Below are 26,464 nucleotides of genomic sequence, written 5' to 3' on the forward strand. Positions count from 1 at the left end.
TATGATCAGTGCTGGAATGTTGGACGCGGAGGCTCGAGTGCTCACTGGTGATTTTCGAAGCGAGGGATCCGAAGGGAGGCTTGCGGTTCGATCGAAGATTCTGTGCAAAAGGAGCGAACGAGAGAAATGTCTCTCTGGTAATGAACGTGAGTCGACCGAGGGTGACGGAGAGAGGATGAGTAGAGGACAAAAGAAGGACAGTCGTGGTGAACAAGAGTGAAAATGCAGTGTTCAGTTAGGTCTACAATGGAACGAGCTCGTTATGCAGGTTGGAAAAGAAAAGGGAAAGGGGAGACGACAGACGCAATCCTGGGCGCCATGATCTCTCGGGGGTGATTCCTTTGTGTCTGGGGGTGGCCCAGTTGCCGCTCAGGAACAGGTAAAGCCTGGAGCTCATCCCTGCACCTGTCCATTGGCAACCCCTGGAGGTTCAAAGGACTGCACGAGGATTGCACCATAAAGAAATTGCAGCCCCACTAGGAGCGCCCTCGATCGCCAGCTAACAAAGCTAGTTTAGGATCTAAAGTTATTTTGTCCCATCATGCAGCTGGCTATCCCTACCTCGTGATACTGTCATTGGCTTGGGACTTTGACTACAGACAAACGAATGTGAACACAGCAACGGCCGTCCAGAGGCCAACAACAGCCGCCTTCAGACCGTTGGCAATGGCCTTGATTTTTCAACGTGGATACAATGGTCAGGCGAAAGTGGTGATAAAAAGGTCGTGGTGTTAAGGGGAGAAACGAGCCTATGAATGATTGTGCTCGCGATAAGGAAGCTAATCATCCTCGCAGAGACATTGCTACGCTCCTCCACAGCCTAGATCAAAGCAGCCCGAGATAGAGGCCACGCAACCTCTACTCTCTCGTTGTACGCATGCACTCTACGAAGGACTCGCTTCCTATACCCCCAATCTCCTACTGGCAAACGATCGAAAAGATACTGGGACACGGCAAGAACTGGACATCTTAGCACATATCTTCGAACCAAGTACTCGTAACTGCCGAGAGACTTGCTTGCGGGCACAAAATATCTTTGAGACAATGGTTACTCTACTCGCACACAAGCGGACCTATCTGGGGAAGTTATACCACAAGCAATACTTGGATGTGTGACCGGATACGTGAGATTGTGGCAGTACTCGGTACAGTTTCTTCCACTGGGACCAGTTGTTCAATCCACTTTCTACCACTCAACATGGCAACAGCGCGAGCAAGGAAGTGCTTGTATGCCTAAAACCTGGAATGAACAGACCCGCACAGAATGGAGCTCTGGATAATATGGATGGTCTATTGGAGCCTGCAATTCGGGCACGACTCTGATCCCAGGCAGCTCCAACTTCGTCAAGGACATAAAACATCCATCCGTTTGTGGCTATTTCTATTGCCTAAGCTGTGCGACTTACATCCAGGCAGCCAGTTCCTTGTGAGACTTAGATGACACCCTTGCCCAAATCAAAAATATTAGCCAGTCGATTTCTGCTCCCCAGTACTACAAGGTGATTGACGGGTTACAGAGGCCATTATTGACCACGCGTCTGGCGATGGAACCAAGACCTCCGTTCTCCACACTGGATCTCGTTGGAGAGGATGAGAACCTACGTATGATTAGAGTGGGGTTGAATGACACAGGCTACGTACTTGCACGGAGTACCAACTGTTTGCAAAGAACCGTACCCTGGTTCTATCAAGTGTGTACGAGGTCCTTGCGTCGCTGCGACCTCGAATATTCACAAAGCGTGGCTACGACAACGGTTTTCAAGCTCCCTAAAGCCACCGCACGTTTTTATCGTGGCCTTCACTAAGGAGTTTAGTTTCTGGAATCAGCGGGGGTAGAAGGGGATACTGTACATACGAAGTACTCGGTACTCTGAGAAATCGCGGGACTGCCCCAAGGTCAAACAGTCAAACAGCACCAGGAACGCCTCAAAACTTTGATCTGAGAAAGGTCATTGGCGGCCTTCACTGAAATGAAGCCCCTAAGATGTGGCGGTATTGGCCCTTATCGATTGTCACCCAACCACAACCGCAAAGTGGCACAACCTTATCAAGCGGCTTCAGAAAGCCTCCCAGACGCCATGTAGCCTGTCTTGTTTCACCCTCCCGAACTTGCCTGATCCTGCAATCTTGTGCACGCATGCGAGCACTTTACCCTTCCGCGCACGAGCATGCCGGCACACAACTCCGAGTACTCGTAATCGTGGAGACCGTGGAAGGAAACAATACATGGTGGCTGGAAATCCATGAGCCCCCAAAGCCAAGATACCAAGCGAGGAGGGATCGTGATGACTTGCAGCAACTTCATAGCTGAGAAATCTTCCGAGCCACACGCCTTTCTCGCCTACCGCGCCACAGTTCGGTAGGGGCTGGCTGACGCTGATGGTCGATCTAGTGACTGCTTACGTGTATAAGTACTCATATGAGGTATACGTACGTGCTACGTCCCCTGACGAGTTGTGCGCTTACGACTACATTGTGCATGGGAGACCTAGTTGTTGCGCATTTTATCGCAGTACAGTAGTTCAAGATTCCGTGATTGTAAGTAGGACGACGAAGGCCTATAGTTATCTGAATATGAAAACTCCTTACCTTACGGATCAGATACTCCGTGCCTGTTTGCCTACCCACGAATGCCGCCATCTACTGTACCAGGCACTGGTCATCAAATTCCCATGTCCTGTACGTGTATTCTACACACGCGGAAGGACATGCCGTGGTCGAGCCAAAGCGACTTGTTGTAGCTGCACCGGAAAATAAACGTCCATCTCCACCATTTTGCGGATATTAATGTGGCAATGCCTCTGAGAAACTCCTTTTATTAACCTCGCAGGAGTGACAAAGTTAAGCCCACTCTGGCTTTTTTTATTCCAATCAAAAAGTATCAGGGTTCCCAACGAAGCTGAACAAAACTGGAACTCCGGCGCTCGCGGTTCGTCAGTGGCCAAAACAACGCGTCCAGCAATGCTCCGATCCATCAGAAACAGGAAAACAAGGATTTGACCTGGTGCCATCCTACCATATAACACATGACCTGGTATTACTTTTTCTCAGAACTTGTCGAAGAGATCGCGAGCACCACGACGAAACTCGCAATGATGAGGGAACCCGTGATAAAAGACACAGCAAAGATGCTTCCTCGGCTTGCTGGAAATTTGCCGCGAATAATCCAGTGCTGGGCTTCAAAGTAGCGATGGAAGCCGATAAACAGAATCACAATCGATATGGCAATGAATGTGGCTCCAAGCGGCTTTCCGACATGGCGCAGTTTCGTGGCAGCAATGTTATTTAATGCGATGGTCTCCGCGCCATTTTCGCTCGAATAGTCATTGACAGTATCAGCTTTGCCTAGCCCGCGTGGCGGAAGGAGAAGTAGTTGGTCTAGGAGAGTAGGACCGAGGGTCGGATTCGACGGTGGCGTTTCAGCAACTGATGCTGCCAACTGTTGGAGAAATGGCAGTAGCTCGGCTGGCATGGAGTGTCCAACAAGGGGCGAAAGGGGTATCGTTTGTCGTATGCTGAGAGACTCACTGCGACTCTGGATCGTGGTGTTGAGGCGAAAGAGCTGGGTAATGGCAATGCCGATGCTCGCAAAGGCTAGGCTGGTCCTCAGCCAGGCGAGGAAGGTTCTCTCTAGAGCAAGATGGTCCCGGGCCACAGATCCCTTATTCTCCAATGTGACCGAACCATATTTTTCAGGAATTTTTTTCAACCACTGTGGTGCCCAGAAATGTTTGGAGTCTTTCTGCCCATCATCTTGATCGTCCTCCGGCCCGGAGCCTGCAAGGGTGGAGGAGCCGAGGGTTGAAGAACCTAGGGTGCTTTGGGGAGTCCCTTCGTCGGTGGTGTTATACCGTCGATCCGACTGTCCGTTCGCCGTTCGAATGGGAGTGATCTCGTCCGACTCGCTGGGGTTTCGACGATAGGATGACATGGGTGTTTGAGAATGCGACTTGGTACTCTCAGAAAATCGAATGCTAGATTGCCGCCTCGGAGGAAGCGACTGCGCTGCAGACTCTGCAGTTATGTCTGAAGAAGAAGAGAGGGATTCTGGGTCACCATTATCGTCGTGCTTCAGCGCTGCCATGGCCTCATAGCTTGGTGGGGAAACATATGGTATCCGCAGCCTCGGAACCGGGATGGTTCATATCAACGAGTCTGGATCACGATTCTAGTTAGTGGTCCTTGGAATGTGAGACCGATAGCTCTTCCGGTACTGGGAGACTGGGAGATATTGAGCTGTGGGGAGTAGAACCAATAGTTAGTTATTCACAGTCCCGAAGTGAAGAGACTGTTCCAGGGAGCTCACTAGAGCGAATGAGCTTCGATCATGGAGTCTTGGGGGGAATATTTCGGGGCAGTTGGCAAAATGGCGTAAGCTGTGAGTGTTGTGCAAGAGTCCAGGTTATGGCGTGATAGAGATAAGGGAGCACGACAGCATTGTGGTGAAGTGTGTTTTGGCACAAGCTTCAGCGGTCGAGACTTTCGGGACAAGAGCTCCTGGTCTTTGATAGTTTGAAACTGTCATCCTGCGGAGTACTCGTAGGGTACGTGGGTACCCAGGGCCGGCCAGACCTGTTGTGCCTGTCCAGCGAATAACACGCATAGCGTACCTTTAGGCGGTGTGTCTGCAGCGATGATATCATTTTGTTATGTAAGTTTCGCCCACTAGCGGATGCTCTTTTGATGGGGAAGCAGCACGCAAGCCTGTGAGCAGGTGCAGGAACACTGCCGCGGATTTCGCTGCACTTCGGGGACACGGGGAGCACCTTGCCGAATAGACCTGGCTAGGTTAGGTACTGTGATATCTACCACGCCTACTTCAGGCGAGCATCACGAAGAATACCCAACTGGACACCTTCAAAACCCCATCCAACAATCTCTCTAGGAAATAACTGCCTAACATTGTAGTTAAGATGATATTTAAAGATCCTCGCCTCGACACTATCGACGGCAGCATGTTTTGCGTGATTGGGGGTGGGATTTTGCCATAGAGGGTACGAGGTACACTCTTCAGAGAGAAGGTCTATGGCATCGTGTCGAGAATCTCTATAAAGACCATTAGATTTTGGGGTTTACCAAAGTCAAGGCGGACAGATATCAGATATGTAGCATGGGATTTCAGCCAACACTATTCGTGTATGTCACCTTGCCGCCGTTAAGTACAGTCGCGGGGTAAAATCCTCAAGCAATTCCCGGGTGTTGGTGGGCCCGCTTACAGCTTTCACGCCACCCGCGAAATTCCCCCCTTCTGACAATGCTTAATATGGCCAGCAAAACGAACTCTAGGGTCTCATTCCTGCTTGCTCTGTTGTTCCAAATGCCTTAGCTCACCATGACGTTGGAGGTATCATCCAAAGACATCAATGCCGACGCCGACGGCGGGCACGGAAGGGCGCCTCATACAATTCCAAAGTTGATTCCTGGTTCTCGAAGAAAGTCTGCTCAGCAATCTAGCTCATCAGAACTTGCCCCCCAAACACCTACATTACCCGCTCCTCCGTTGATCGGATCTATACATTTCACCACGCCAGTCAAGAGAATCCTGTCGCCGGGTGACCATGAAAAGTTCCTCGCCTCATCAACCTACGTGCTGATACTGGCATGGATCTTTACCCTCGCTGATTGCGTTCGCGGCCGTCGAATTTCCGCGCTGGACACTCAGAATTTGTCAACCACCATCAAGAACCTCGATGCCGTGCTTGACCACCTGGAAGGAATGTTAAAACAGTATCCGCCTCTCGACACGGGATCGAGATTTGGCAATCCGGTCTTTCGCAGTTTGCACAAAGCCATTGTAAGAGATGTGGACAGAATACACAAGGACATATTGGGGCTGCATAATGAGGATGCCATCAAAGAGATATCTGTCTATCTGATCAACTCATTTGGTTCTGAGGAGCGACTTGATTATGGGTCGGGGCACGAGCTGAATTTCATGATGTGGTTACTGTGTCTATACCAGCTGAAGCAGATCGAACGAGAAGACTTTCAGGCAATCGTACTGCACACTTTCGTCCGATACCTGAACCTCATGCGAAAGATCCAGGGCACATACTACTTGGAACCTGCAGGAAGCCATGGAGTTTGGGGCCTTGACGACTATCAATTCTTGCCCTTCTTGTTTGGAGCAAGCCAGCTCGTCGGGCACCCGTATATCACGCCCAGGTCGATCCACAACAATGTTGTTCTGGACGAGGAAGGCGACGACTACATATACCTCAACCAAGTCCGATGGGTGGATAGCGTCAAGACTGTCAAGGGACTGCGCTGGCACAGCCCCATGCTAGACGATATCTCGGGGGCAAAGAGCTGGCAAAAGGTGGAAGACGGCATGAGAAAGATGTTCGTCAAGGAAGTGCTAGGCAAGTTGCCCATCATGCAGCACTTTCTATTTGGAGGCCTAATCCCGGGCACTGAGGATATGGGCCAACTGGACGAGGAGACACTGCGGGCTCAGGCGCAGAGAATGCAGCATGTGAAGGAATATGGGCACGAGCCCGACTACTGGGGCGACTGCTGTGGTATAAAGGTGCCCAGCACGGTAGCAGCAGGCGAAGAAATGAGGAAGCGCATGGGCACGTCGGGCGCACTCCGCCCAATACCTTTTGATTGAGAGGCCCGCGGGTGCATCTGCAGGGCCACGAACACGCCACTGTGTGGTGAGGGAATGGGCGAATCAAACAGTCAGAAGCTATACCGCGGCCAGGCAGCAAATGGTTGGTCCAACAGGTGATGTGGAGACACTGGGCGAGCTCTGACCGGTTACCGTCAACTCTTGATTTTCTCCGAGCGCTTCCTTTGGAACACATCCTCAGTTCTTGCTGGCCCTGGTACTATTGGCCCAAACGACGAAACCAGCTCCGACCAACACTGAAGGGGATGAGGGGTCTTGACTATCACAAGAAGAGGAGAGGGGCTGGGGAAGCTTGGACATGCGGACGCCTCGCCTCATGGAGACGAGACTCTGAGAATCTGCCTGACCAGACCGTGCTACAAGGATGTGGTGATCCGCGTAGTCTTAACTTTGCCGTGGTTCACATGTGCTAGCTAATATTGTGGTGCAGTCCAGTATGCGCACAGCTTCTTCTGGGCAATGATTGACAGACGATTTGAACGGTTGCTTTTCAGCCTTGCCTGGTTCCCAAATGCCAGTCACAGCCAACGTCCCACTAGCTCATCAAAGAGACAATTGGCATCCCGACCAACGAGGCAAACCCCTCCTTGAGTTCCATCCAGTGTTGAACTGAGGTGCTCCCTCATCTTTTGACCACTTCACCTTTCGTCTTCACTCTCACTTCTTCCTTTGTAACTATGTGAAGTGTTTGGTCAGGCCAGTGTTAAGTTTCTGCAAAGCTCCCTCGAGCACATCTCGGTCCCGGTTTTTTCTGTCCTTACACCACGTCTAACCCTCACTGTCGGTTTGTAACCCCTCCCTCACAGCAACCCTATCGCAGAACCCCTCCATCCCCCGGGAACCTCAACCAAGATGGGGAAGAAATCCAACAGATTCTTGAGCTTCACCACACCTCCACCGCTGTCCAGACACCCATGGATCTATGTGAATGATCCGACAACCAACACCCCCCATGCCACCAGTCTCCAGGACTTGATTGGTGACTGTATCGTCTCCCATCACACCCGGCACGACGGTGACCTCTCCTCGACGCAAGAATCGGAGACTGAGAAGATGGCTGTCTGTCTTGATATGCTCAAGGACGACACCTTCAGCGCCGGCCAGAACGTTTTTCTCATTACGGAGCATCTCGCCGACTCTAAGACTGCTGATAAGCTCGAGACTGCCACGAAGTTCCGCGAGCAGGCTATCAAGGGTGGACGCAACTTTGCCAGCGTGAATCTTTATCTTCAGGACGGGACAAAGAAGAAGGAGAAGGCCAAATGGGGCCCGAATCATCTAGAGCTGGGTATCACAAATATGACCGTCAAGGAAGTCGCGCAAGAGATCTACCAATGGCTATGTATGGACCTCCCCGCCGCTCCCCTTACAATCGATTTTTTTTTCGTATACTGGCTTTGAACTTACATATATCCGCGTCGCTTTCAGTCACTGTCTTGTCCCCGGCCGAGCACGTCCACCTCATCCCACGCGCCAGATTGCTCGCCGTCGATAAGCGTAATTTCGCCGACTACGCATACTGCCCAATCGCCGACACCAAGAGCCGCCCGATGGATGCCAAGATCCAGTTCGTTGTTGTCATCATTACGAAGCCCGTCGTGGTTCCGAACACCCAACGTCTCCAATGGACCGTGGCCGACAAGTCAGGCATGGTGAGTTCAACGACGCTCCAGTCACGTTTCCTCGCGGGGAACTGACCATAGCTGCTGCATAGGGAAATTTCTACTTCCAATACCGCGGTGACACCTCGCAGTACACCTGGGATTGGGTTCTTGCCCTCAAACCAGGAGACGTCAAAGCCCTCCCGCGCATGCCGATGGTTCAAGTCAAGGAATCACGTCACCTGCGGTTCGCTAAATTCCCGCTGCGTACCGCAGGTTCCGCCATGACGGGGATTGGTCTAGCGCTCAAGACCGTGGGTCACGGCGTGGCCAAGCTCGGCGACATCACGTCCATGGGTAAGTCGTCGGAATGGGTCCCTTCGGGCGACGTCGTCGTCGACGGAAAGGACGGCAAGGTCAAGAAGATCGATTGGGCGGCCAAATTTGCGCAGGAGAGCAAGGACCGCAAGGCAAAGTTTGAGGAGACGCAACGTGGACGCTGTGCCAAGTTGAAGGCCGCCATTAAAAAGCATGGTCTGCCGAAAGAAAAGGATGGGGAGAGTATGGGAGACTCGAGCACGTTGAGAGGCAGCGAGTATGAGAACGAAAAGGCCATTGTGTCAGAGAAGGAGTTTTGCTGAAGGCCTCCTGCAACAAGCAAAATAGGCCCATTCGTGTGGACGCTGCCAATGGGTGAGCACATGGGAGTGTCAGAAAGTCAGTGTTTCTAGGTTGCTGAGGAGTTGTTTGCAGTGGAGGTTGGCTCGCCAGTCTACTGATTCTGCTTGCTCCACGCTTTGTGCTGCATGACAAACAAAGCACGAGGTCCAAATCTTACATGGACTGCAAACTCGGAGAGGAAGATCGAGCAGAGTCGTCCCGCCTGGGAAATCCGTCAGAATAATAATAAGTAATACGTTTCCGGCGAACGGGGTTTCAAACAGGCCGGCCAAGCGTCATCTACACAATAATCAAGCTGAATACCAAGTAGTTCAAGGGCGGTGGTGGCTGGTGGTAATTTGATTCCCTGCAGTACACATTAAACGAAAGTGCATTTCACTCGGGAACAGGAACCTACCACCCAAAAGCTCTTGTGAGTGAATATCTTGTTATTAAAAGGGAATTAAATACCCAGGATAGTATGGCGGGCGGATGGGCGGGTGATGCGAGATGCATTCCTGTAGGTACACAGCCACCCTCCTCGCCCCTCGCTTTTGCGTTCTCGTGACAGGTTCGTAATGTTGGAATTCCTCAGCTGGCTAACGCCCCCAACCAAGGACTGGCCGATTACCTACCTGGCTGGGCATCCATCGCACGAGTACTTCCAAGTCATCGGGCAGCTGAGGTCGGTGGACCACCAAGGAACGGTTGGGTGGAGGACATCCATCCGCGCGCGGGCGAGACAGAGATACAGAGAGAGTGGGAGCTAAGATGTCAGTTCCTTCGCCCTGGGCACTTGCAGCAAACTTACTGCGTGTCTCTTTTTAGGCTAGTGAGGCATATTTTACGTATTTGGTCCCTGTCTGTAGACGCACCGCATATCCAAAGAATCGGAAAATCCATCCTCGACGGATAACAGTGAACGATACGCAGCAAAAGACCATGTCAACATTGTTCCGGAAAATGTAATAGATACAAGTCACAAAGTACCTCTCCAGAACCACACAGAAGTACTGACTATAGCCTCCGAAGTTCCTCCTCCTCTTGCGGTGGCGTCCCCCCAAAAATCTTCTCAGACGCCGTGTCCTGTATCCTTAGCTCAAACACCCCCCCCCCCCCCCCCGGATAAAAGTCCGTTCCGTCCACCGTCGTTCACTCGTTCGCTTCATTCATATCGTCCATCCCTCGTTGTAACAATCATACATCAGAGACACCGGTGTCTCCTCCGACCAAACACCAACCTGGATGCCTTTCCACACATAGAATGTTAATGGATAACCAAACTCTCCTGGAGCCCACAGATGCCTGCCGGTTAGCATCTTGGCATGCATTGCATTGCTGAATATTGTATATTCTTGACTGGAACAAGCTTGCAGGGACTGATGCTCAATGGCCTGCATCAATGCAAAGACCACGTGATGCCTTGTGCAGCCTTGCCTGAGGCTCAAAAACGCCTGGGGAATCAATGCATTGCTGCAAACACCAAAAAAATCCTTCGTTCCTGCCGAATCAATACCTTGGGGGGCTGTACCCGTACATCGGGGCGCGTGTGACAATATTAACTGGGCCGATGCCGTAAGGGGTATAAGAGTGAGGTGAGGGTGATTTGATGCTCACGACGCGTGGCGGTGGAGATGATGGAGGGTAGGCGTAGGGTTCGGTTTTTGCTCCACGGTATCCATTGGATGCCCGAGAGCCATATGAGCCACCATATCCCGAATCGTGGACATCATTGTACTCGTACGCCGTGTAAGTGGTGGGCGCAGGAGTATGCTTTCGAGCCGATGAGCGGGAGCTGCGAAGACTGTCGAAACTGTCTTGACTGTCCTGTCTCCGTCGACGGTAGGCGCTTCTGCTGCGTATTTCGACAGGAAGACTTCTGCCCGATTCCTCGTGCCGATGACGTCTCTCATGGCTGTCCCCACGAGCGTAGTGAACATCATCATCCACCAAGTAGATCCGGGTATGCTGTCGACGAGAAGGATGATGGGTTGGGGATCCGCGACCAGAAGGAGGACTATCCGGCAGAGACTCCCGGATGCTTTGTAGATCTAGGTTTCGCTCTGCGTGCTCCTGCAACCAGGCATCGTCCGCCTTTTGCCTGGAATGGCTGTTCCATTCCTTTTCTCGCGCTGATGGAGGCGCCCACGGACTGATTCCGTCGCCAACTTCATCGTTGCCCGGCAGCTCGTCGATCGAAGCTTCATCATCTTCCCTCGAGTGTCTTCGCCTGTTGATTTCTTGTCCATATCTGCCTTGACCGTCTCGCCCTCGTGTTACTGCGCTGCCCGCTTCTTTGCAGGCTCGGCAGTCACCACTCTTGGGGTAATGATATCTCTCGAGACCTAGACAATGGGAAGAGTGGCACTTGGCGGTGGTCTTGTATTCGCATCCGCAACCGTACGAGGTCTTCGTACGCACACACATTGCTTGGAGGTGAGTGGAAAGCGGATTTCGAGGCTCGAGATGTTCCTTTGAATGGCCAGATGATATTTTCGTCCCTGTGTTGCGTGGCGTGGAGCAGGTCAAATCTTTATGCACCGATTGCCCAGGTCACAGAGGTGGTGCAAGCGTCTTGCTTCACAAAATCAGGCACAGAAGGAAGGGCTCAGGTACGAAGAAAGCGGTGAAGCGTCTGTGTCAACGTCTAGAACAAGTGTACACTCAATGTACACTGCAATTGCGGGACTCAAAAGAAGCACAGAGGTCACACAAAGCAAGTCTCAATAGATGCTAGGCGTGACGTCGAAATACTTTCGAGACCCCGTCGGTTTTGTTATTCTCGCTGTTGCACTTCATGGGTGACAGATTCTGTCTCACGTCGGAGAAAGGAAACGTGCATGAGATGAAAGAGGAAGAAATAGTTGTGACAAGAGTGATCAGAAATGGATCTGAGAGCTTTGTAAAAAAACAAAAAAGTACGGCTGGTACTTGCGGTGTGAAGTAGTGGGAATGTGACAGGTAAAGAAAGAGGGCCTGTGGTGGGCAGAGTGGTGATATCCTCATGCCAGAATTGCGCGAAAAATGAGGGAGAGTCGAAGGCTGGAAGAGGCGGACTAGCTAGCCTTTCACAGGCAAGACTTCGGTCCAGCTGCATGATGCAGAATCCCTCTCCATCTCGCCTCAGATTCGAGCTGCAAAGGACGACGTATGCGAAGAAAACGCATGGCTCGAACAATGTTGTAGCTAGGAAGCCGGGCTCGAGCGGGCGGTCGAGGTGCATGCGACGGTGCTGAGTAGGAGTCCATCTTCGGCATTTTTGGATTGGTGCTTGGGCCAATGCAGGCACCTTGTGGAACGGGACTGCGGACCTCAACGCCCGAGGAAGCAGGGGAAACGAGCCAGTGTGAGAGATGGTCGGCTACAGGCCGTCGCTGACTGGCCGATGCGACGGTTCCTCGCCCTGTTACAGGTGGTTTCATCTCGGTGGCGCCCGCCCCAATTGCCTCAGTCGGCCGTCCTTGCGGTGCCCGTTCTAGCAAGTAGGTCAATCCGCCTTTTTTGCCTCGTTGATCCATTTTCCCAGCCTGCAGGTCTCATTGCTTTCTGGCCCGCGCCCCACCGCCAACTGTAGCTGACATTGGGCGGAGGTGCTGATCTTGGGGCTGCGAATTGGGAGAGCGTGCAGACGGGGAAGCCCAGTTGCGAGAGTCCTCTCACAGCAATCTGGCACCATGAGCTGCGCCGGCGCAGTCATCATTCGCAGTCTGTACCTCCACGTTGCACGGAGCCATTGGAGTGGGAAAAAAATCGAGCAGAAATGCTGACCGTTGCCTTGAATTCTAGCCACTGATAGTTTGGGAATTTCCTCGCGCAGTCTGAATTGGTGATATTTCTGCCGCTCGTCAGGAGGAGATCGTTGGAAGAAGAGGATCTAGGCGTGGGGTGCTCATCGGCATCGACTTCTGACTGCAGATTCCGATGGACTGATGAAAGGACGCAAGTGGAGGTGAAGCGGCACGACCATTGGTTTCGAAGCCTTCATCCGCTGCCCAGCACCTCCTCTTTCCTGATGTATTTCTCCCTCATCGCGTGGTCCAGAAAGAGCCTTCCACCAGTCAGTTTATAGACGGCCTCCTCTTGAGCTCTGGGGCCCTGCGCCGGGACCACTAGGCATGGCAGGAGACCTCAGCTGCGCAATCATTGCTCGACGACGGAGTAACAGCCCGCGGATGCATCGGCAAGGTTTGTCAGTAACCCGACTCTCTTCTGACCATCTAGCACTCATTGTGTGTTCGAAATATTTGCTGGTTGGGTGGCATCGAGGAAATGCCAGCCTAGCTGCAGAGTTCCGAGGGACTGCTAGGTCAGATGAGTGCCATGCGGTGCATTTCTATCGAACTCATGTTCGTGGGAGAGAAGGAAGTGAAACCCCTCAGGTTCATTGAGAAGATTTGTCGGTGACGGTGTGTCGACCGTGCATGGAATGGCCATGTCGCGTGCTCTGGACCTGGTGCGAGTTGACCGAGTTGGAAAGTCACAATGAATGGGGGGAAAGCAAGCCTGGGCTTCTCTTTCGTTCTCGAATCGTCGATGGAGTGATGGATGTCACCCACAGGTGTTTGACAACACTACCTTTGTCTTGTCTGCCCACTGTAACCCTCTGCGTTCTATGTACTCGGGAGATGATGATCCGTCTTCTACCCTCTACGTTTCTACATTTGCCACCCGACCTCTGCGACCAACTTTGTTCGGGGATTCAGAGCAACCAACCCTGATACCAACAGAAGGTATGTGTGGCAGTCAAAGAAGCAGGCGGTCTGTTGAATCGGTGAGTAACTTGCTATCCCATCGTCCTTTGCCTCCTGAGTTTTTGAGCGCTGGCCACGACACGTAGCGAGGTCAACACCATTCCAGGGCCCGAACTATCAGTGTTCCTTGAAATCCTTCAGCCTCATCAGTCTCGAAGACAATCTATGGTTAGGCCGTGGAGAAGAGAGAGAAAAAACATACAAAAGATTTCCGAGTATTTCCTCATATTCCACCAATGAGTCAATGACACAGAGCCATCCGGCACCATTCCTAGCTCTTTTCTTTCTACCTATCTTTTGATTGGTAACATCTGGGCACTGGCCATCGGCGGCGCCGTCGATTCAAGTTATGACGCGTGGGTCGCTGAGTTTTCTGATGTTGGGCCTCTGACAATACTCATCGGCAAATGTAGAGAGATGTCAGGAACATGAGCGGATCCTCCAGCCTCGCCTCCACGCCCCAAGCGGCCCTTTACCACTATCACCAGTCTTTCTCGGACGCCTGGCTCTCGATGAACTTGTTTCTCCCTTTCATCGAAACAGGACCCCAGAGGCCAAGTGCCTTGGAATTGTCTCATGTCAACTGTCGTGGCGTTCGTCCGGCATCGATGGATAGCTAGCTGGTGCGAACGACTGTGTCCACATCTGCCTTCAAGACTTCGATCTGTGGGCGAGTCTTTGCTGCCGTCGGGAGGGCGTCCTTGTACGGCACCAGAAGGACGCCACGACTCATCTGGTTATCAATGGGTAGGAGATTGCAGAATCTTGGTTGCAGGCTCCCGCCGTGTTTCAGATGATGTTGAAAATATCGCTTACCTAGAAAGAGTTGATATCGCAAGCTGGAAACACAGGCAGACGAGCTGTAAGCGAATCTCCCTGTCAGAAAGAAGCCATGGTTACTGAGAAGCTTGTTTGCCCCAAATATTGAGCAGTCTGTCTTCGTCGCTACTCAGGGGATTTCCACCACTCTACTAAATCGATTCCGCACCGACCACGAAATGAGCCACTGTCGGCAGATATTGATAAGAGTTTGGTGATAACCGTATATTTTGCGAGCAAGACGACACCAGGTTTTCCGACTGCTATCGATTGTGGAAGGCTGGCATATCAGCCCGTTTGGCAGCAGTCTATCACCTGGCCGGTGTCCATCAAGACTCATCCAAAAGCGAGGCGTTTAGCTTGAGCCTTCTCTTGCTCCACGCGGCTTATACCTGTCCTCTACAACCGAGAAGTCAAGCTCTAAACCGTGACGCTAACGCACATGGCCCCCTAAAAGGATGAATGGTGAGCCAGGAAGTGCTGGGCCTTTGCGCCGCTGTCAGTGATCAGTGCCCAAGCCTGTTCTATCAGTCTATCAGTCTGTCCGCCTTAGTGTCTCAGTCGTAGATCCAATAATTCACAGTACGTCAATCCTCATCAATAGCCTGTCTTGCTCTAAAATCCATCACTAATCCCCTGGGACTTTTCATGCGTCAGTCTCTCGTCATTGATGCGATGCCACCACCTGTGTGTTTCGTCCTGAATGTCTTCAAGTTTCTCATCCCAGGGCTTTGGACTCAGGATGAAATGGACATTCTTCACCTGATCGTCGCGCCATATGGCGTCATGGACTCCTTTCCACCTCAACGTCTTCAGAGCGTTGTAGACATACGGCAACCCAACCCAGCGACCATAGAACTGGTCGCCAAGTAAGCTCTGGTCGGCAAAGTCATAGCTCGAGGTCAAGTCGCCATTTTTCATCGCATTGAGGATTTTGTCATAAATGCCTTGGCTAGGATTGCACACAACGAGGCCGCCATTGGGGGACCCTATCCCCGCAGTGGGAGGGGGCCCATGAATCTGAGCATCGTCTGGGGTATTGTGTTGGGATGTGAACCCGCAGTTCTCTGGGATCCAATGCTTGGGATAGTGCGGTTTGTTTAGAGGATTACATGCACAAGCATGGCTTGCGGCGTACACCCTTTTTCCCTCGCCATTCATCCCAGGCGGATCCAGCTCCAGCTCCATCAGTTCATCCATATTCTTCAGAACCAGCATGTCACTGTCCAGTTGTACCAACCGATCATACTCGGTGAGGCTGAACGGGGTCAATTTGCTCCAGCAGTCGTAGAAACGGGGATCGTTGGCGTACTCTTTGGGGACGGACGGCAGGAGGTAAGGGATGTGTTTAGCCGGTATACCTCTCTTCTTGAGAGCTTGCAGGCCTTCGGGAGGAAATGTGTCAGTGTAAAGTGCGACCAGAGGATACCGCGAACCAGCTTTCTTCAAGGAGTACTCGAGAGTGAGGAGGCCCGAGAGGTACTTGGTGTTGGTAATGAGCGTGGTCCACACTTTCGTGGGTGCGCTTTCAACTGGGGATTTCTCCATAACAGCTGTGCCACCGGGTTCGCGAGATGGCCTGCTAGATATAGAGTCCGAGATCTAGGGATATCCAGATGGTAGCAACTGAACAAGGAGCCCAGTCATGGCGAAGGAGATCCAACATAGTGGCGATCTGCTGGCACTATAACCGCGGGTCCAGTAGGGACAGCGACAGGCAAGCTTTTGATTAAGCCCACACCAAATTATTTTGTTCATTAATGCCCTCGGGTGGTACAGATCCACAGCTTCGGCAGCGAGTCGGAGAGGCTAAATCATCCCCGATCATCATCATCATCTTCTTCTTCTCTACTCTATCTCTCTGGCCTTAAAAAGAATGTGACCGAGAACCACTCGTCGATTGTTCTGCCTGTTTGTGGGATCCAGGTAAGCGGATAGACTTCAATAATGACTGCGACAGCGCCTGCGGCTCTCTGAAGTCGATATTCGACCGAGACCGCATATTTTCATCAGTATGTCAGAAAGTTTCAGCACGTAAGTATAGATGAACAACATCATCGCCTCGTCATCATTCTTTTCGCATGCTCACCGCGAGTCAGGCCTCAACATGATCACAAGGGTACCGTCACCGACGTTTTGCGCCAACCCGAGCAGGCCCACCACGAGTCGCGAACAAAGTCGCTCGCAAAGAACTACAAAGGCTTCGTCGCAGGAGTCTTCTCGGGTATAGCGAAGCTCTCTGTCGGCCACCCTTTCGACACAGTCAAGGTTCGATTGCAGACTTCGCAGAAGTCACAATTCAAGGGGCCGCTAGACTGTCTGTTACAGACCCTAAGAAGAGAGGGAATTGCAGGAATCTACAAGGGCGCAACTCCGCCACTGCTAGGATGGATGGCCATGGACTCTGTCATGTTGGGGAGCTTGACAGTTTACCGCAGGCTGTTGCTTGAAAACATATTTGCCAATCCTGCTTTCCGGCCCGGGAAGAGCGCCTCAGAGCTCTCACACGAGAAATTGCCTGCTTTTGGACACGGGATCGCAGGAACCATGGCGGGCGCTACCGTTTCTTTTATCGCTGCGCCCGTTGAACATGTCAAGGCAAGGCTACAGATTCAATACGCCGCGAAGAAGAAGGACAGGATGTACAGCGGTCCCATAGACTGCACGAGAAAGATTCTCCGTTCCCACGGTATTGCTGGCCTCTATCACGGCTTGTTCTCAACATTAATCTTCCGCTCATTCTTCTTCTTTTGGTGGGGCAGCTACGATATCCTGACGACCTGGTTCAAGAAACACACAACTCTATCCACTCCTGCAGTCAACTTCTGGGCCGGCGGGATGTCGGCACAGGTTTTCTGGCTGACGTCCTACCCTTCAGACGTGGTCAAACAACGAATCATGACAGATCCTTTGGGAGGTGCTCTTAATGACGGCACTCCTCGCTTCAAACACTGGAAGGATGCGGCTGTTACTGTGTATAGAGAATCCGGATGGAGGGGTTACTGGAGGGGCTTTGTGCCTTGCTTTCTCCGGGCATTTCCCGCGAATGCGATGGCGTTGGTAGCTTTCGAAGGTGTGATGAGGGCACTGCCTGATTGAACCGCTCCTCCTTTAACATTCAGGAGGTTCTGTATGAAAAGTTCAAACCCCTTATTCAAGCTGTATCTTCCAGTCCAAATTCTATCTGTCCCATAAGCGACATTCGCTGTTGTCACGTACCTTCTGATATAAAATGTGTAAGGCACATGCCCTCACCATCATCTCCTTTGTCCTCGGAGCCTTGCGCTAAGAATTCTTGGCACGACCCGACCCGGTCAATATAAAATCCTTCAACTTGTCACGAACTTTGTTCCGTCAGATGTTTGCGCGGATTCTGTTGCCACCATGGCTCCTCTAGTCATTAACGAGCCTCCTCAGGCAGTCCTGCACACATTGGTCAATGCAGACGGGTCAGCAACATACAGCGCCCCAGGCCAGGGCTACAAAATTATCGCCGGCGTCAATTACCCGGTTGAGGTACCATACCGATCTGATGAAATTCCAGAGTCAACCTTAGTTGAAGTCAATCTCAGACCTCACAATGGTGTCGGAATGGTCAAAGAACGACATGTCGAAGAACTCATCAAACGGACGCTCCAAGCTATTGTACTTGGCCAGGAGACTCCACGGACCATGCTGCAGGTCACCCTTCAAGTCTTGTCTGTTGAAGGTGACGAGAGCCTACCTGGTGGAGTCAGAGGGGCAGGGCAAGGTGAGACTTATCTCGACTTGCTTACTTCGGCACTGAATGCTGCCATCCTTGGGTGTCTAGACGCAGCTGTGCAGATGGAAACATTGGTGGCTGCCACTCTCATTGGCATCAATCGGGACAGTGGACAAATGATCATCAACCCAGGAGTCTTGCAGCGCAAGAAATGCGCTAGCTTGCATGCGTTTGCCTATAAAAAAGACGGCACGATGCTGTTGATGGAGAGTGAAGGCAAGTTCAGCATTGAAGGTTGGCAACAAGCAGCACACACTGCTCGCTTAGCAGTTCTTGGTCACTCCTTTGTCGCCAATTCCATCGCCAGCACCAGTGACAGACAAGCAAACAAACAGTCGAACAGCGATGTTACCATGAATGGAACAGACGGTGCAACTGGGAACAACTCGGTTATCTGTGTGCTGGATGTGATCAGGAACGCTCTGGAAGCTCGAGTGATTAAGGATGAAAGCTGGCGACAGGATCGATGATGTTACAAGTTTTGCCAGTGTGTGAAGGCTGAAACCGTCACAAAGTGGGCGGCTGACTGACACCAAACAGTGGTGAGGTAAAGGAAGTGGGGATGGGAAACAGACTTATCGGTGTGCAACCGCCTGTTTGTGGCAGCCTTCTAGGCTTAAGTATTGGTGGTTCAGGGGCCGATAGTTGATACTTTAGGTGCCCACTTTGGAGGATCTAGGGAGCCTAGGGAGCTCTACGAGATACGGGGGCGGTCGTGTGGTTGATCAAAGCCCACAGCAAATCCCCACGTGCCTGTCTCAGCACCAAGACACGCCCGGCCGGATCACCCCCAGCCCCAAAGGGATATTTTCATCTGGCATGTGCGATTGCTACAAATACTCAAGGACGGCATTGACTGAGGTGCAACCAACTACCTCAGGTCGATCAAGGAATCTCTTTTACTTTGGCGTCACCTCACGATCTCCTTTACCTTTACGACCTTGCAGCAGATTTGCATAATCAGTTGACCTCGGCTGGCCCAGAGACTTTGGTTCAATTCATTCACGTCATCACCTGCAGCAAAACGACATTGAAGAGCACAAAAAGCATTCAATCACCAGCTTCATCCGCTAACTCCGAGTCTCCGGATTACTTATTTGGTGATATCTTGTGTTACCTGACTATCTCGTCGTACCTGACACCCGAGGGCAGCTTTCAGGCAAGTTTCCTAGGCGTCCCATGCACTTCGGCGCTCTGACTATTCCGAAGATTGGCCCGCTTACGAGCGTGTTCGGATTTGCCTCTCGGCATCACCTCCCCATCACCATCACCACCCCAACACTACTCCGGAGGTGACACAACCTCCAGATCGTCCACTGTTGGCCAGATCCACTACTCCCGCCCGGCTCGGTTTCTGCCTTCGTTTGCCCTGCAGGTCGTCTTTTTTTCCAACATGACCGCCTGCTCCACCTTGTGCTCGCCCACTACCTCCGAGGCCACTAGTATCAGCAACTCTTCTCCGCCGACTCCTGTCCTTGATAATCTTGACTTCCTGCTCCCTTGTGGTATGGCCTCCTCCACACCCAAAAGGTCGGTTGGAGAGTCCATTCTCCGCCAGTATGCCGAACATTTAGATCCCATTGACGCCGACGGCCAAACGCATGCCGTGCGCAGTTTGGTCCACGCAGAGCCCTATCCCGTGAGCGAGAGACCCGTCAGCAGCGACAACGCGTCCACCAACGATCCTTCGAAAACCTCGTACATCGCCCATCACCCTACAGTCCCCGTGCCAAAGCCTCTACTGCTGCCGAAGTCGTTGCTCACCCACCGCAAAAACCCAAAGTCAATAGACATACCCAGACAAACAATCATGAAGGCTCTGGTCTCACGGCGGCCCAGTGCGGGGCCCAATATGGCACCGTTGGCCACGAACGCCGTCAAGACGGCCATCACCGAGGCAGAATTGGAGCAACAGAGAAGCTGCTCCGGGTCACCATCATTGTCAGCCACCCTGGCAAGCCTTCAAGCCAGCGCGCTGTCAAACAACTCGCCCACATCGACAAGTTTTCTTCGATCGCCATGTTTCTTCCACCAGCGATTTGACGGGGTTGTGGACATCCAAAAGGTTCTGGAAGAGATTGCGGACGATGACTACTCGCATTCGCGACTGATGCAGACTGCCACAGGCGTAAGAGAGGTCTCCAAACAGTTGCAGCGCAAACCCCTGAAACGCGCTGTGCGCAATGTCATGATTGTGACAAAGGCTCGAGATAACAGCCTCGTCTACCTGACACGTGAGCTTGCTGAATGGCTGCTCTCCACGCCTCGGTATGGGAGCGAGCTGGGCGTGAACGTTTATGTGGATGCCAAGCTCCGACATTCGAAGCGATTCGATGCCGCTGGTTTGCTGGCGAAGGAACCTCGGTTCAGCAAGATGTTGAAGTATTGGACTCCGGATTTGTGCTGGTCATCGCCGGAAAAGTTCGACCTGGTCCTTACAATGGGAGGTGACGGAACTGTATTGTTCACCTCATGGCTGTTCCAGCGAGTGGTCCCTCCTGTGCTCTCCTTTTCACTGGGAAGCTTGGGGTTCTTGACAAATTTTGAGTTCGACAAATACAAAGAGCACCTTGATCGGGTTATGGGCGACGCTGGAATGCGAGTCAACCTTCGTATGCGATTTACATGCACTGTCTGGAGAGCCGATCGGTCTCCCGGCGCAGTGAAGGGCGCTGTCGAGGAAGGCGAGCAGTTTGAAGTTTTGAACGAGCTTGTGATTGATCGCGGGCCATCAGCTTACGTGTCCAATCTAGAGCTTTACGGTGACGACGAGCTTCTGACAATTGTGCAAGCAGATGGGTGTATCTTTTCCACGCCGACGGGTTCCACAGCTTACTCCTTGTCTGCTGGAGGGTCCCTGATTCATCCATCCATTCCTGCCATCTTGTTGACGCCTATATGTCCGCACACCCTTTCGTTCCGGCCGATGGTGCTGTCGGACACTCTTGCGCTGCGAATTGCTGTACCTCACAAGTCCCGGTCGTCGGCTTATTGCTCTTTTGATGGGAAGGGACGGATTGAGCTGAAACAAGGGGATTATGTGACCCTGGAAGCGTCACAGTATCCGTTCCCAACTGTCATGACCGGCACGAATGAATGGGTGGAAAGTGTACAAAGGGCTTTGAGATGGAATGTCAGAGGCGCAGTTCAGAAAGGCTGGGACGATGGGGACAATGAAGACAGCGACCATGCTGAGGAGAAATGGGACATAGACATTGACTCGAGCCCCCTTGGAGGGACAGACAGCGGTATTGGGCCCAGCGAGGATGGCGACCACGCCGCAAGCCCAATGAGGCGGCAGCTGAGCATGTTGAATATGTGAGGAGGGTTTGTTCAAAGATGGTACTACATACCCAGGGAATGGGTTTTGTCACGACAACGTGGAGATTTGTCACGACGGGGATTTTTCAATAAGACGATGACCTGCAGCGGGCTTGATCCGGTAAGATCGATACGCCTTTGCTTCAGCCTTGTCCATACAACATGCTTCCAATACGCTCCATACATTCTACAACGACCAGACAAGACCACATTGCACCCAGGGCCTCACAATCTCAGCTGTCTCTCCTTGGCAGCTCTCACTAATGTCTGCACAGTTAGTCGCCTAGCGTTGTTTTTGGTGCTATAGAGGGTGCGACAGAAAGATGGTTGAAAAAAACAACAAAACCTGTCGACACTTCTCCCTCTCACTTCCCCTCGTTCTTTCTTTCACCATCGTCATTTCAACTCGTCGCGCTCCATCAAGTTCGTCGGTGCAGCACTTCTAAACTTACAATACCGTCGCTCGACCAATACAAACAGACCCTAACAGTACCCCAACAACTTCTCCGATTACGTCGTCAGCGCCGGTCAAAATGACTTCTTCAGACAAATCCGCAGGTAAGTTCACACTCACACGATCTTCTCGTCAACTTCTATCTTGCAACATTGCCTAACAATAAATATATACAGGCTCAACACCTGATTCTCCTTCATCTTCCTCTGAACGGCGACATCGTCGTCAGAGCGTTGGATTTCTCTTACCTGGAGACACTGGCCTGAGCTCTGGTCTGCCCAGCTCATCTTCTGGTGCAGAAGTTGATCTTCTTGCAACTGAATCTGTCAACACCACCACACCTACTCCAACATCTCTCACCGAAACGTCACCTGGTCTTCGTCGAGTTCATGGGACCACAAACTTGAATTCACTAGTCAACTATCCTCAGACCACAGACTCTCCTGAGAGTGAACCCAACCTTGCAACCACAGCATCAGAGGACGACTCGCTTGAATCCGATCACCAGGTCACTGATCCAGTCAACAACCAGGCTGCTACTGCAGCAACATTCTGGACTGATGAACCTGGGTGGAGTTTTGCCCACATTCACGGTGTGACAGCAAACTCAGCACAAGATCAGCCAAATCCTCTACCAATCCCAGCAAATACGCCAGTCACTGGCACCGTACTTGTTTGGTCTGATGAGCTAGGTTGGGGTTTTGGAAACATTGCAGGTCTGGCAGAAAATCTTAGACGCGGCCTTCCAAATTCGCTCACATTTCGACCTGCGCCAAATTCATCCACCACTCAGACTCTTCTAACACCACTGTCACAAGTTGACCAGGACTCATCCATTGCGCAAGATCTTCCATCATCGTCGTCGTCGTCGTCATCACAGGCCCAAGTTGGTCTGAACTCATCCTCTGCACAAGATCTTACAACTCCACAGTCACAAGTTGATCAGGACTCTACCAACACCACCCATACTCTTCCAACGTCACAGACTCAAGTTCATCAGGGCACACACATTACTCAAGATCTCCCAGCGTCACAGTCTCAAGTTGACCAAGACTCAGCCACCACTCAGACTCTACAAACGTCACAGTCTCAAGCTCATCTGAGCTCATCCTCTACTGAAGATCTCTCAAACTCGTCCAGTGCAGAAGAGGGCGACAACGACGACGACGACTACGCCTCAGAGGAGGCTGAAGAGGACGGGGAATGGCAGGCCCCCGAAGACATGTGGTCTTCAGATGGCGAAGAAGAGGAGGAGGATGAGGTGCGCGTCAACCTGGACGAGGTTGACGCCCCGGTTGCGGAACAACTCCGCGCGGGGCTCGCTCACTTAAGCGAGGCCCGTGTCCAGATCGACGTCCTCGACGGCGATCTCCCAGTTGGCGCCGTCAGGGGCAACCCAGCGGCCGTCCGCGCCCGCGCGGGTCTCCTCTCTGCAGAGGGCGAGATCCTAGGTGCGGTCGGTCAGCTGTGGACGACCCTGGCAGAGGCGCGGGAGGTCGCCGTCGACGCTGAGGAGGGGTTTAGACAGCTCCAAGACGAGGTCCGCCGCCTCACAGCTGAGTACCTCGCTGCTCAGATCGATGCCGCTCTTGCAAGGGAGCGTGCGGACTCTAGCGAGGCTCTCCTTGAGAGAGCTGAGTTAGAGATCGCCGCTCTTCGCGAGCAGCTTCGAGACGAGCAGCATTGAGGCAGTTGTGTGTGCGGTGGCCTCGCTCTTGTGAGTGTGTCTCGGTGGGTGTCCTGGTGGTGTGGGAAGGGGGGAACAGGGAGGAAGGGGAGGAACGGAGGCAAGGGGGAGCAGGGGGTGGTTGCGGTGGGGTTTGCTGGGGTTTGCCGGTGCCCCTCGGGGCTTATGAAACGAGAACAAGTGTTGTTTGTTTTTCTTTTTTGAGCACTCCTGTGCTCATGTGCCCTTCGGGGCTTATCAAATCCCAAAAAAAATGTCGAGAACAAAAATCTCTCCGTTCATCTTCCGAGTGATCGCCTTCGTCAGTTGTTGGATTCATTATCCGCCAGGTATCTAACCCCTCGGGACTGATTGAAGTGCCCCGGAGCGATCCACCTCTAACTGGCAGGATATAGAACGTCACTGACAACCAATTCTACATCGTCACAGTGCATTGATGACTGTTACGGAGTGACCGGAGCTCCTCCAGCACATACACGATGAGCAAGGAAGGAGAAGTCACGAAATCAAGAAGGATGGGATCCTGGATGAAGCACCCTGCGGCTACAACGGAGGGTTGGCAAGACTGAGGCAGCATTATGAGGAGGACGTGTGATGGTGTCAATGCGAAAAGAGAGAGAGCCGATGACGTGACTCCATATGCCATCTCAGCAAAAGCAGACCGGGAGTCCTCGGCATCATGAGCAAAATTGGGGAATCTAACTACTCAAAACCGAAGCATGCAGGGGCATATAGCCTGACAGTCTATAACTTGTATACCATGCAGGATTATCAGGGAATATTATACGAGTGGTGGCGGCAAAGCATGGCGAGTGATGCGCGGACCCGGTGATTGGTTGCTCGGCGAGGCTGCCAAGGGAACTTATAACTTGAATTTCATCTCTTTCCGCCACCTGAGGGAATGAATGAACCAAGAACACTACAATAACATCACTTGAACATTATCCAAATTTGTATCATAGCACGTATCAAAATGGCCGAGGGTATCGACAGAAATGCAGACGGTGAGTGCGACGTCTTCTGTCGAACAGTGCGATTAGGCTGGCGACTGACATGGGCAAACCAGAGCGCATGGAGTTCTCAACTTCGAAAGAAGTGACAGTCGCCCCAACCTTTGAGGACATGCACCTCAAAGAAAACCTCCTCCGTGGAATTTATGCGTACGGCTATGAATCGCCCTCAGCAGTTCAGTCTCGAGCGATCGTGCAGATCTGCAAAGGAAGAGACACCATTGCGCAGGCGCAGTCAGGCACAGGCAAAACCGCGACCTTTGCCATCAGCATTCTTCAAATCATCGAGACTTCCGTCCGTGAGACACAAGGTATGGATGGGATCCCGGGCATACACGACCTGGCTAACAAAATCTCAGCTCTAGTCTTGTCCCCGACCCGCGAACTAGCGACGCAGATCCAAAGCGTCATTATGGCCCTCGGAGACTACATGAATGTACAATGTCACGCCTGTATCGGCGGCACAAACGTGGGTGAAGACATTAGAAAACTGGATTATGGACAACATGTGGTGTCGGGTACGCCTGGGCGAGTGGCAGACATGATTCGAAGAAGGAATCTCCGCACACGACACATCAAGATGCTGGTCCTGGACGAAGCAGATGAATTGCTCAATCGCGGCTTCAGAGAACAGATCTACGACGTCTACCGATATCTCCCTCCTGCCACGCAAGTTGTGGTCGTCTCTGCGACCCTTCCCTACGATGTCTTAGACATGACCACGAAATTCATGACCGATCCCGTCCGCATCCTGGTTAAACGTGATGAGCTTACGCTCGAAGGCCTCAAGCAATATTTCATTGCTGTGGAGAAAGAGGAATGGAAATTTGACACATTGTGCGACCTCTACGACACGCTTACCATCACACAGGCAGTGATTTTCTGCAACACTCGTCGCAAGGTCGATTGGCTTACCGACAAGATGCGCGAGGCAAACTTTACAGTCAGCAGCATGCACGGCGAGATGCCACAAAAAGAACGTGACAGCATCATGTCCGACTTTAGACAGGGCAACAGTCGAGTCCTCATCAGTACCGACGTTTGGGCTCGTGGGATCGACGTCCAGCAAGTCAGTCTTGTCATCAACTACGACCTGCCCAGCAATCGTGAGAATTACATCCACAGAATCGGACGTAGCGGGAGATTCGGTCGCAAGGGCGTGGCGATCAACTTCGTCACTAGTGAAGACGTCCGCATTCTGCGGGATATCGAGCTTTACTATTCCACGCAGATTGATGAGATGCCCATGAACGTTGCCGATTTGTTGACTTAAGGAGCACTTCTTACTTGAGCTAGCTTGTCACGGAACCAAGAATCGTCAGACTGGATCGGCCCTGTGGAGGCGTGCGTCTCTTGTCAGCTGCATCTCACGTTGCGATGACATGGTTCTCACTGCAACATCTAATCCCACATTCTCTGAAATCCAACCAACCATAAGCTTTCTAGCTCGTCATATTCCAGCAAATCTTTTCGGTTTGGAAGGGGTCTCACCAATTTGCGGGAATTATATTATCGAGGAGACACTCCGTTGGAGTTGGAATACAGTTCAACATACGGGAGCAGTGTTGTCAAGGCCTTAGAGCCAAAGTCCGGTCAACCGAGCTGCGATTGGAGCTTTTACAGAAGCAAACAGTCGAGAGGCGATGTGGTCACTTTTCAGGGTCTTCTACTTCCGGTATCAGGTACATCGAGGATGGAAATGGGCTGAAGCCAAAAAGGTATCAAGTTCCCTCCCCCTCTTGTTTGCGGAATATCAGCTAAGAC

The 26,464-nt window shown here is 52.1% G+C and overlaps 10 protein-coding genes across 10 annotated transcripts; 7 read left to right on the plus strand and 3 right to left on the minus strand.

Annotated features, from left to right (window-relative positions):
* Nucleotides 1-3,037: 3,037 nt before the first annotated feature.
* On the minus strand, nucleotides 3,038-4,084 carry Z517_12114 (uncharacterized protein; the record flags this gene model as incomplete). The annotated part of the gene is made up of 1 exon (XM_013422528.1): nucleotides 3,038-4,084. One exon carries the CDS (start codon nucleotides 4,082-4,084, stop codon nucleotides 3,038-3,040), a length of 1,047 nt encoding a protein of 348 aa, XP_013277982.1.
* A 1,248-nt stretch (nucleotides 4,085-5,332) lies between these two features.
* On the plus strand, nucleotides 5,333-6,613 carry Z517_12115 (uncharacterized protein; the record flags this gene model as incomplete). Its single annotated transcript, XM_013422529.1, has 1 exon — nucleotides 5,333-6,613. The coding sequence occupies one exon, from the start codon at nucleotides 5,333-5,335 to the stop codon at nucleotides 6,611-6,613; it is 1,281 nt and encodes a 426-aa protein (XP_013277983.1).
* An 873-nt stretch (nucleotides 6,614-7,486) lies between these two features.
* Z517_12116 (uncharacterized protein) lies at nucleotides 7,487-8,876 on the plus strand (the record flags this gene model as incomplete). Its single annotated transcript, XM_013422530.1, has 3 exons — nucleotides 7,487-7,976; nucleotides 8,063-8,286; nucleotides 8,349-8,876. The coding sequence occupies 3 exons, from the start codon at nucleotides 7,487-7,489 to the stop codon at nucleotides 8,874-8,876; spliced, it is 1,242 nt and encodes a 413-aa protein (XP_013277984.1).
* A 1,528-nt stretch (nucleotides 8,877-10,404) lies between these two features.
* On the minus strand, nucleotides 10,405-11,322 carry Z517_12117 (uncharacterized protein; the record flags this gene model as incomplete). Its single annotated transcript, XM_013422531.1, has 1 exon — nucleotides 10,405-11,322. One exon carries the CDS (start codon nucleotides 11,320-11,322, stop codon nucleotides 10,405-10,407), a length of 918 nt encoding a protein of 305 aa, XP_013277985.1.
* Nucleotides 11,323-15,080: 3,758 nt separating this feature from the next.
* Nucleotides 15,081-16,013, minus strand: Z517_12118 (uncharacterized protein; the record flags this gene model as incomplete). Its single annotated transcript, XM_013422532.1, has 1 exon — nucleotides 15,081-16,013. One exon carries the CDS (start codon nucleotides 16,011-16,013, stop codon nucleotides 15,081-15,083), a length of 933 nt encoding a protein of 310 aa, XP_013277986.1.
* Nucleotides 16,014-16,479: 466 nt separating this feature from the next.
* On the plus strand, nucleotides 16,480-17,564 carry Z517_12119 (uncharacterized protein; the record flags this gene model as incomplete). The annotated part of the gene is made up of 2 exons (XM_013422533.1): nucleotides 16,480-16,499; nucleotides 16,565-17,564. 2 exons carry the CDS (start codon nucleotides 16,480-16,482, stop codon nucleotides 17,562-17,564), a joined length of 1,020 nt encoding a protein of 339 aa, XP_013277987.1.
* Nucleotides 17,565-17,849: 285 nt separating this feature from the next.
* On the plus strand, nucleotides 17,850-18,698 carry Z517_12120 (uncharacterized protein; the record flags this gene model as incomplete). The annotated part of the gene is made up of 1 exon (XM_013422534.1): nucleotides 17,850-18,698. One exon carries the CDS (start codon nucleotides 17,850-17,852, stop codon nucleotides 18,696-18,698), a length of 849 nt encoding a protein of 282 aa, XP_013277988.1.
* A 923-nt stretch (nucleotides 18,699-19,621) lies between these two features.
* Nucleotides 19,622-21,550, plus strand: Z517_12121 (uncharacterized protein; the record flags this gene model as incomplete). Its single annotated transcript, XM_013422535.1, has 1 exon — nucleotides 19,622-21,550. One exon carries the CDS (start codon nucleotides 19,622-19,624, stop codon nucleotides 21,548-21,550), a length of 1,929 nt encoding a protein of 642 aa, XP_013277989.1.
* A 532-nt stretch (nucleotides 21,551-22,082) lies between these two features.
* Z517_12122 (uncharacterized protein) lies at nucleotides 22,083-23,690 on the plus strand (the record flags this gene model as incomplete). The annotated part of the gene is made up of 2 exons (XM_013422536.1): nucleotides 22,083-22,107; nucleotides 22,180-23,690. The coding sequence occupies 2 exons, from the start codon at nucleotides 22,083-22,085 to the stop codon at nucleotides 23,688-23,690; spliced, it is 1,536 nt and encodes a 511-aa protein (XP_013277990.1).
* A 973-nt stretch (nucleotides 23,691-24,663) lies between these two features.
* On the plus strand, nucleotides 24,664-25,973 carry Z517_12123 (ATP-dependent RNA helicase fal1; the record flags this gene model as incomplete). Its single annotated transcript, XM_013422537.1, has 3 exons — nucleotides 24,664-24,694; nucleotides 24,757-25,011; nucleotides 25,060-25,973. The coding sequence occupies 3 exons, from the start codon at nucleotides 24,664-24,666 to the stop codon at nucleotides 25,971-25,973; spliced, it is 1,200 nt and encodes a 399-aa protein (XP_013277991.1).
* Between the last annotated feature and the right edge of the window lie 491 nt (nucleotides 25,974-26,464).

This window comes from Fonsecaea pedrosoi, assembly GCF_000835455.1.
Source record: "Fonsecaea pedrosoi CBS 271.37 unplaced genomic scaffold supercont1.9, whole genome shotgun sequence".
NCBI lineage: Eukaryota > Fungi > Ascomycota > Eurotiomycetes > Chaetothyriales > Herpotrichiellaceae > Fonsecaea > Fonsecaea pedrosoi.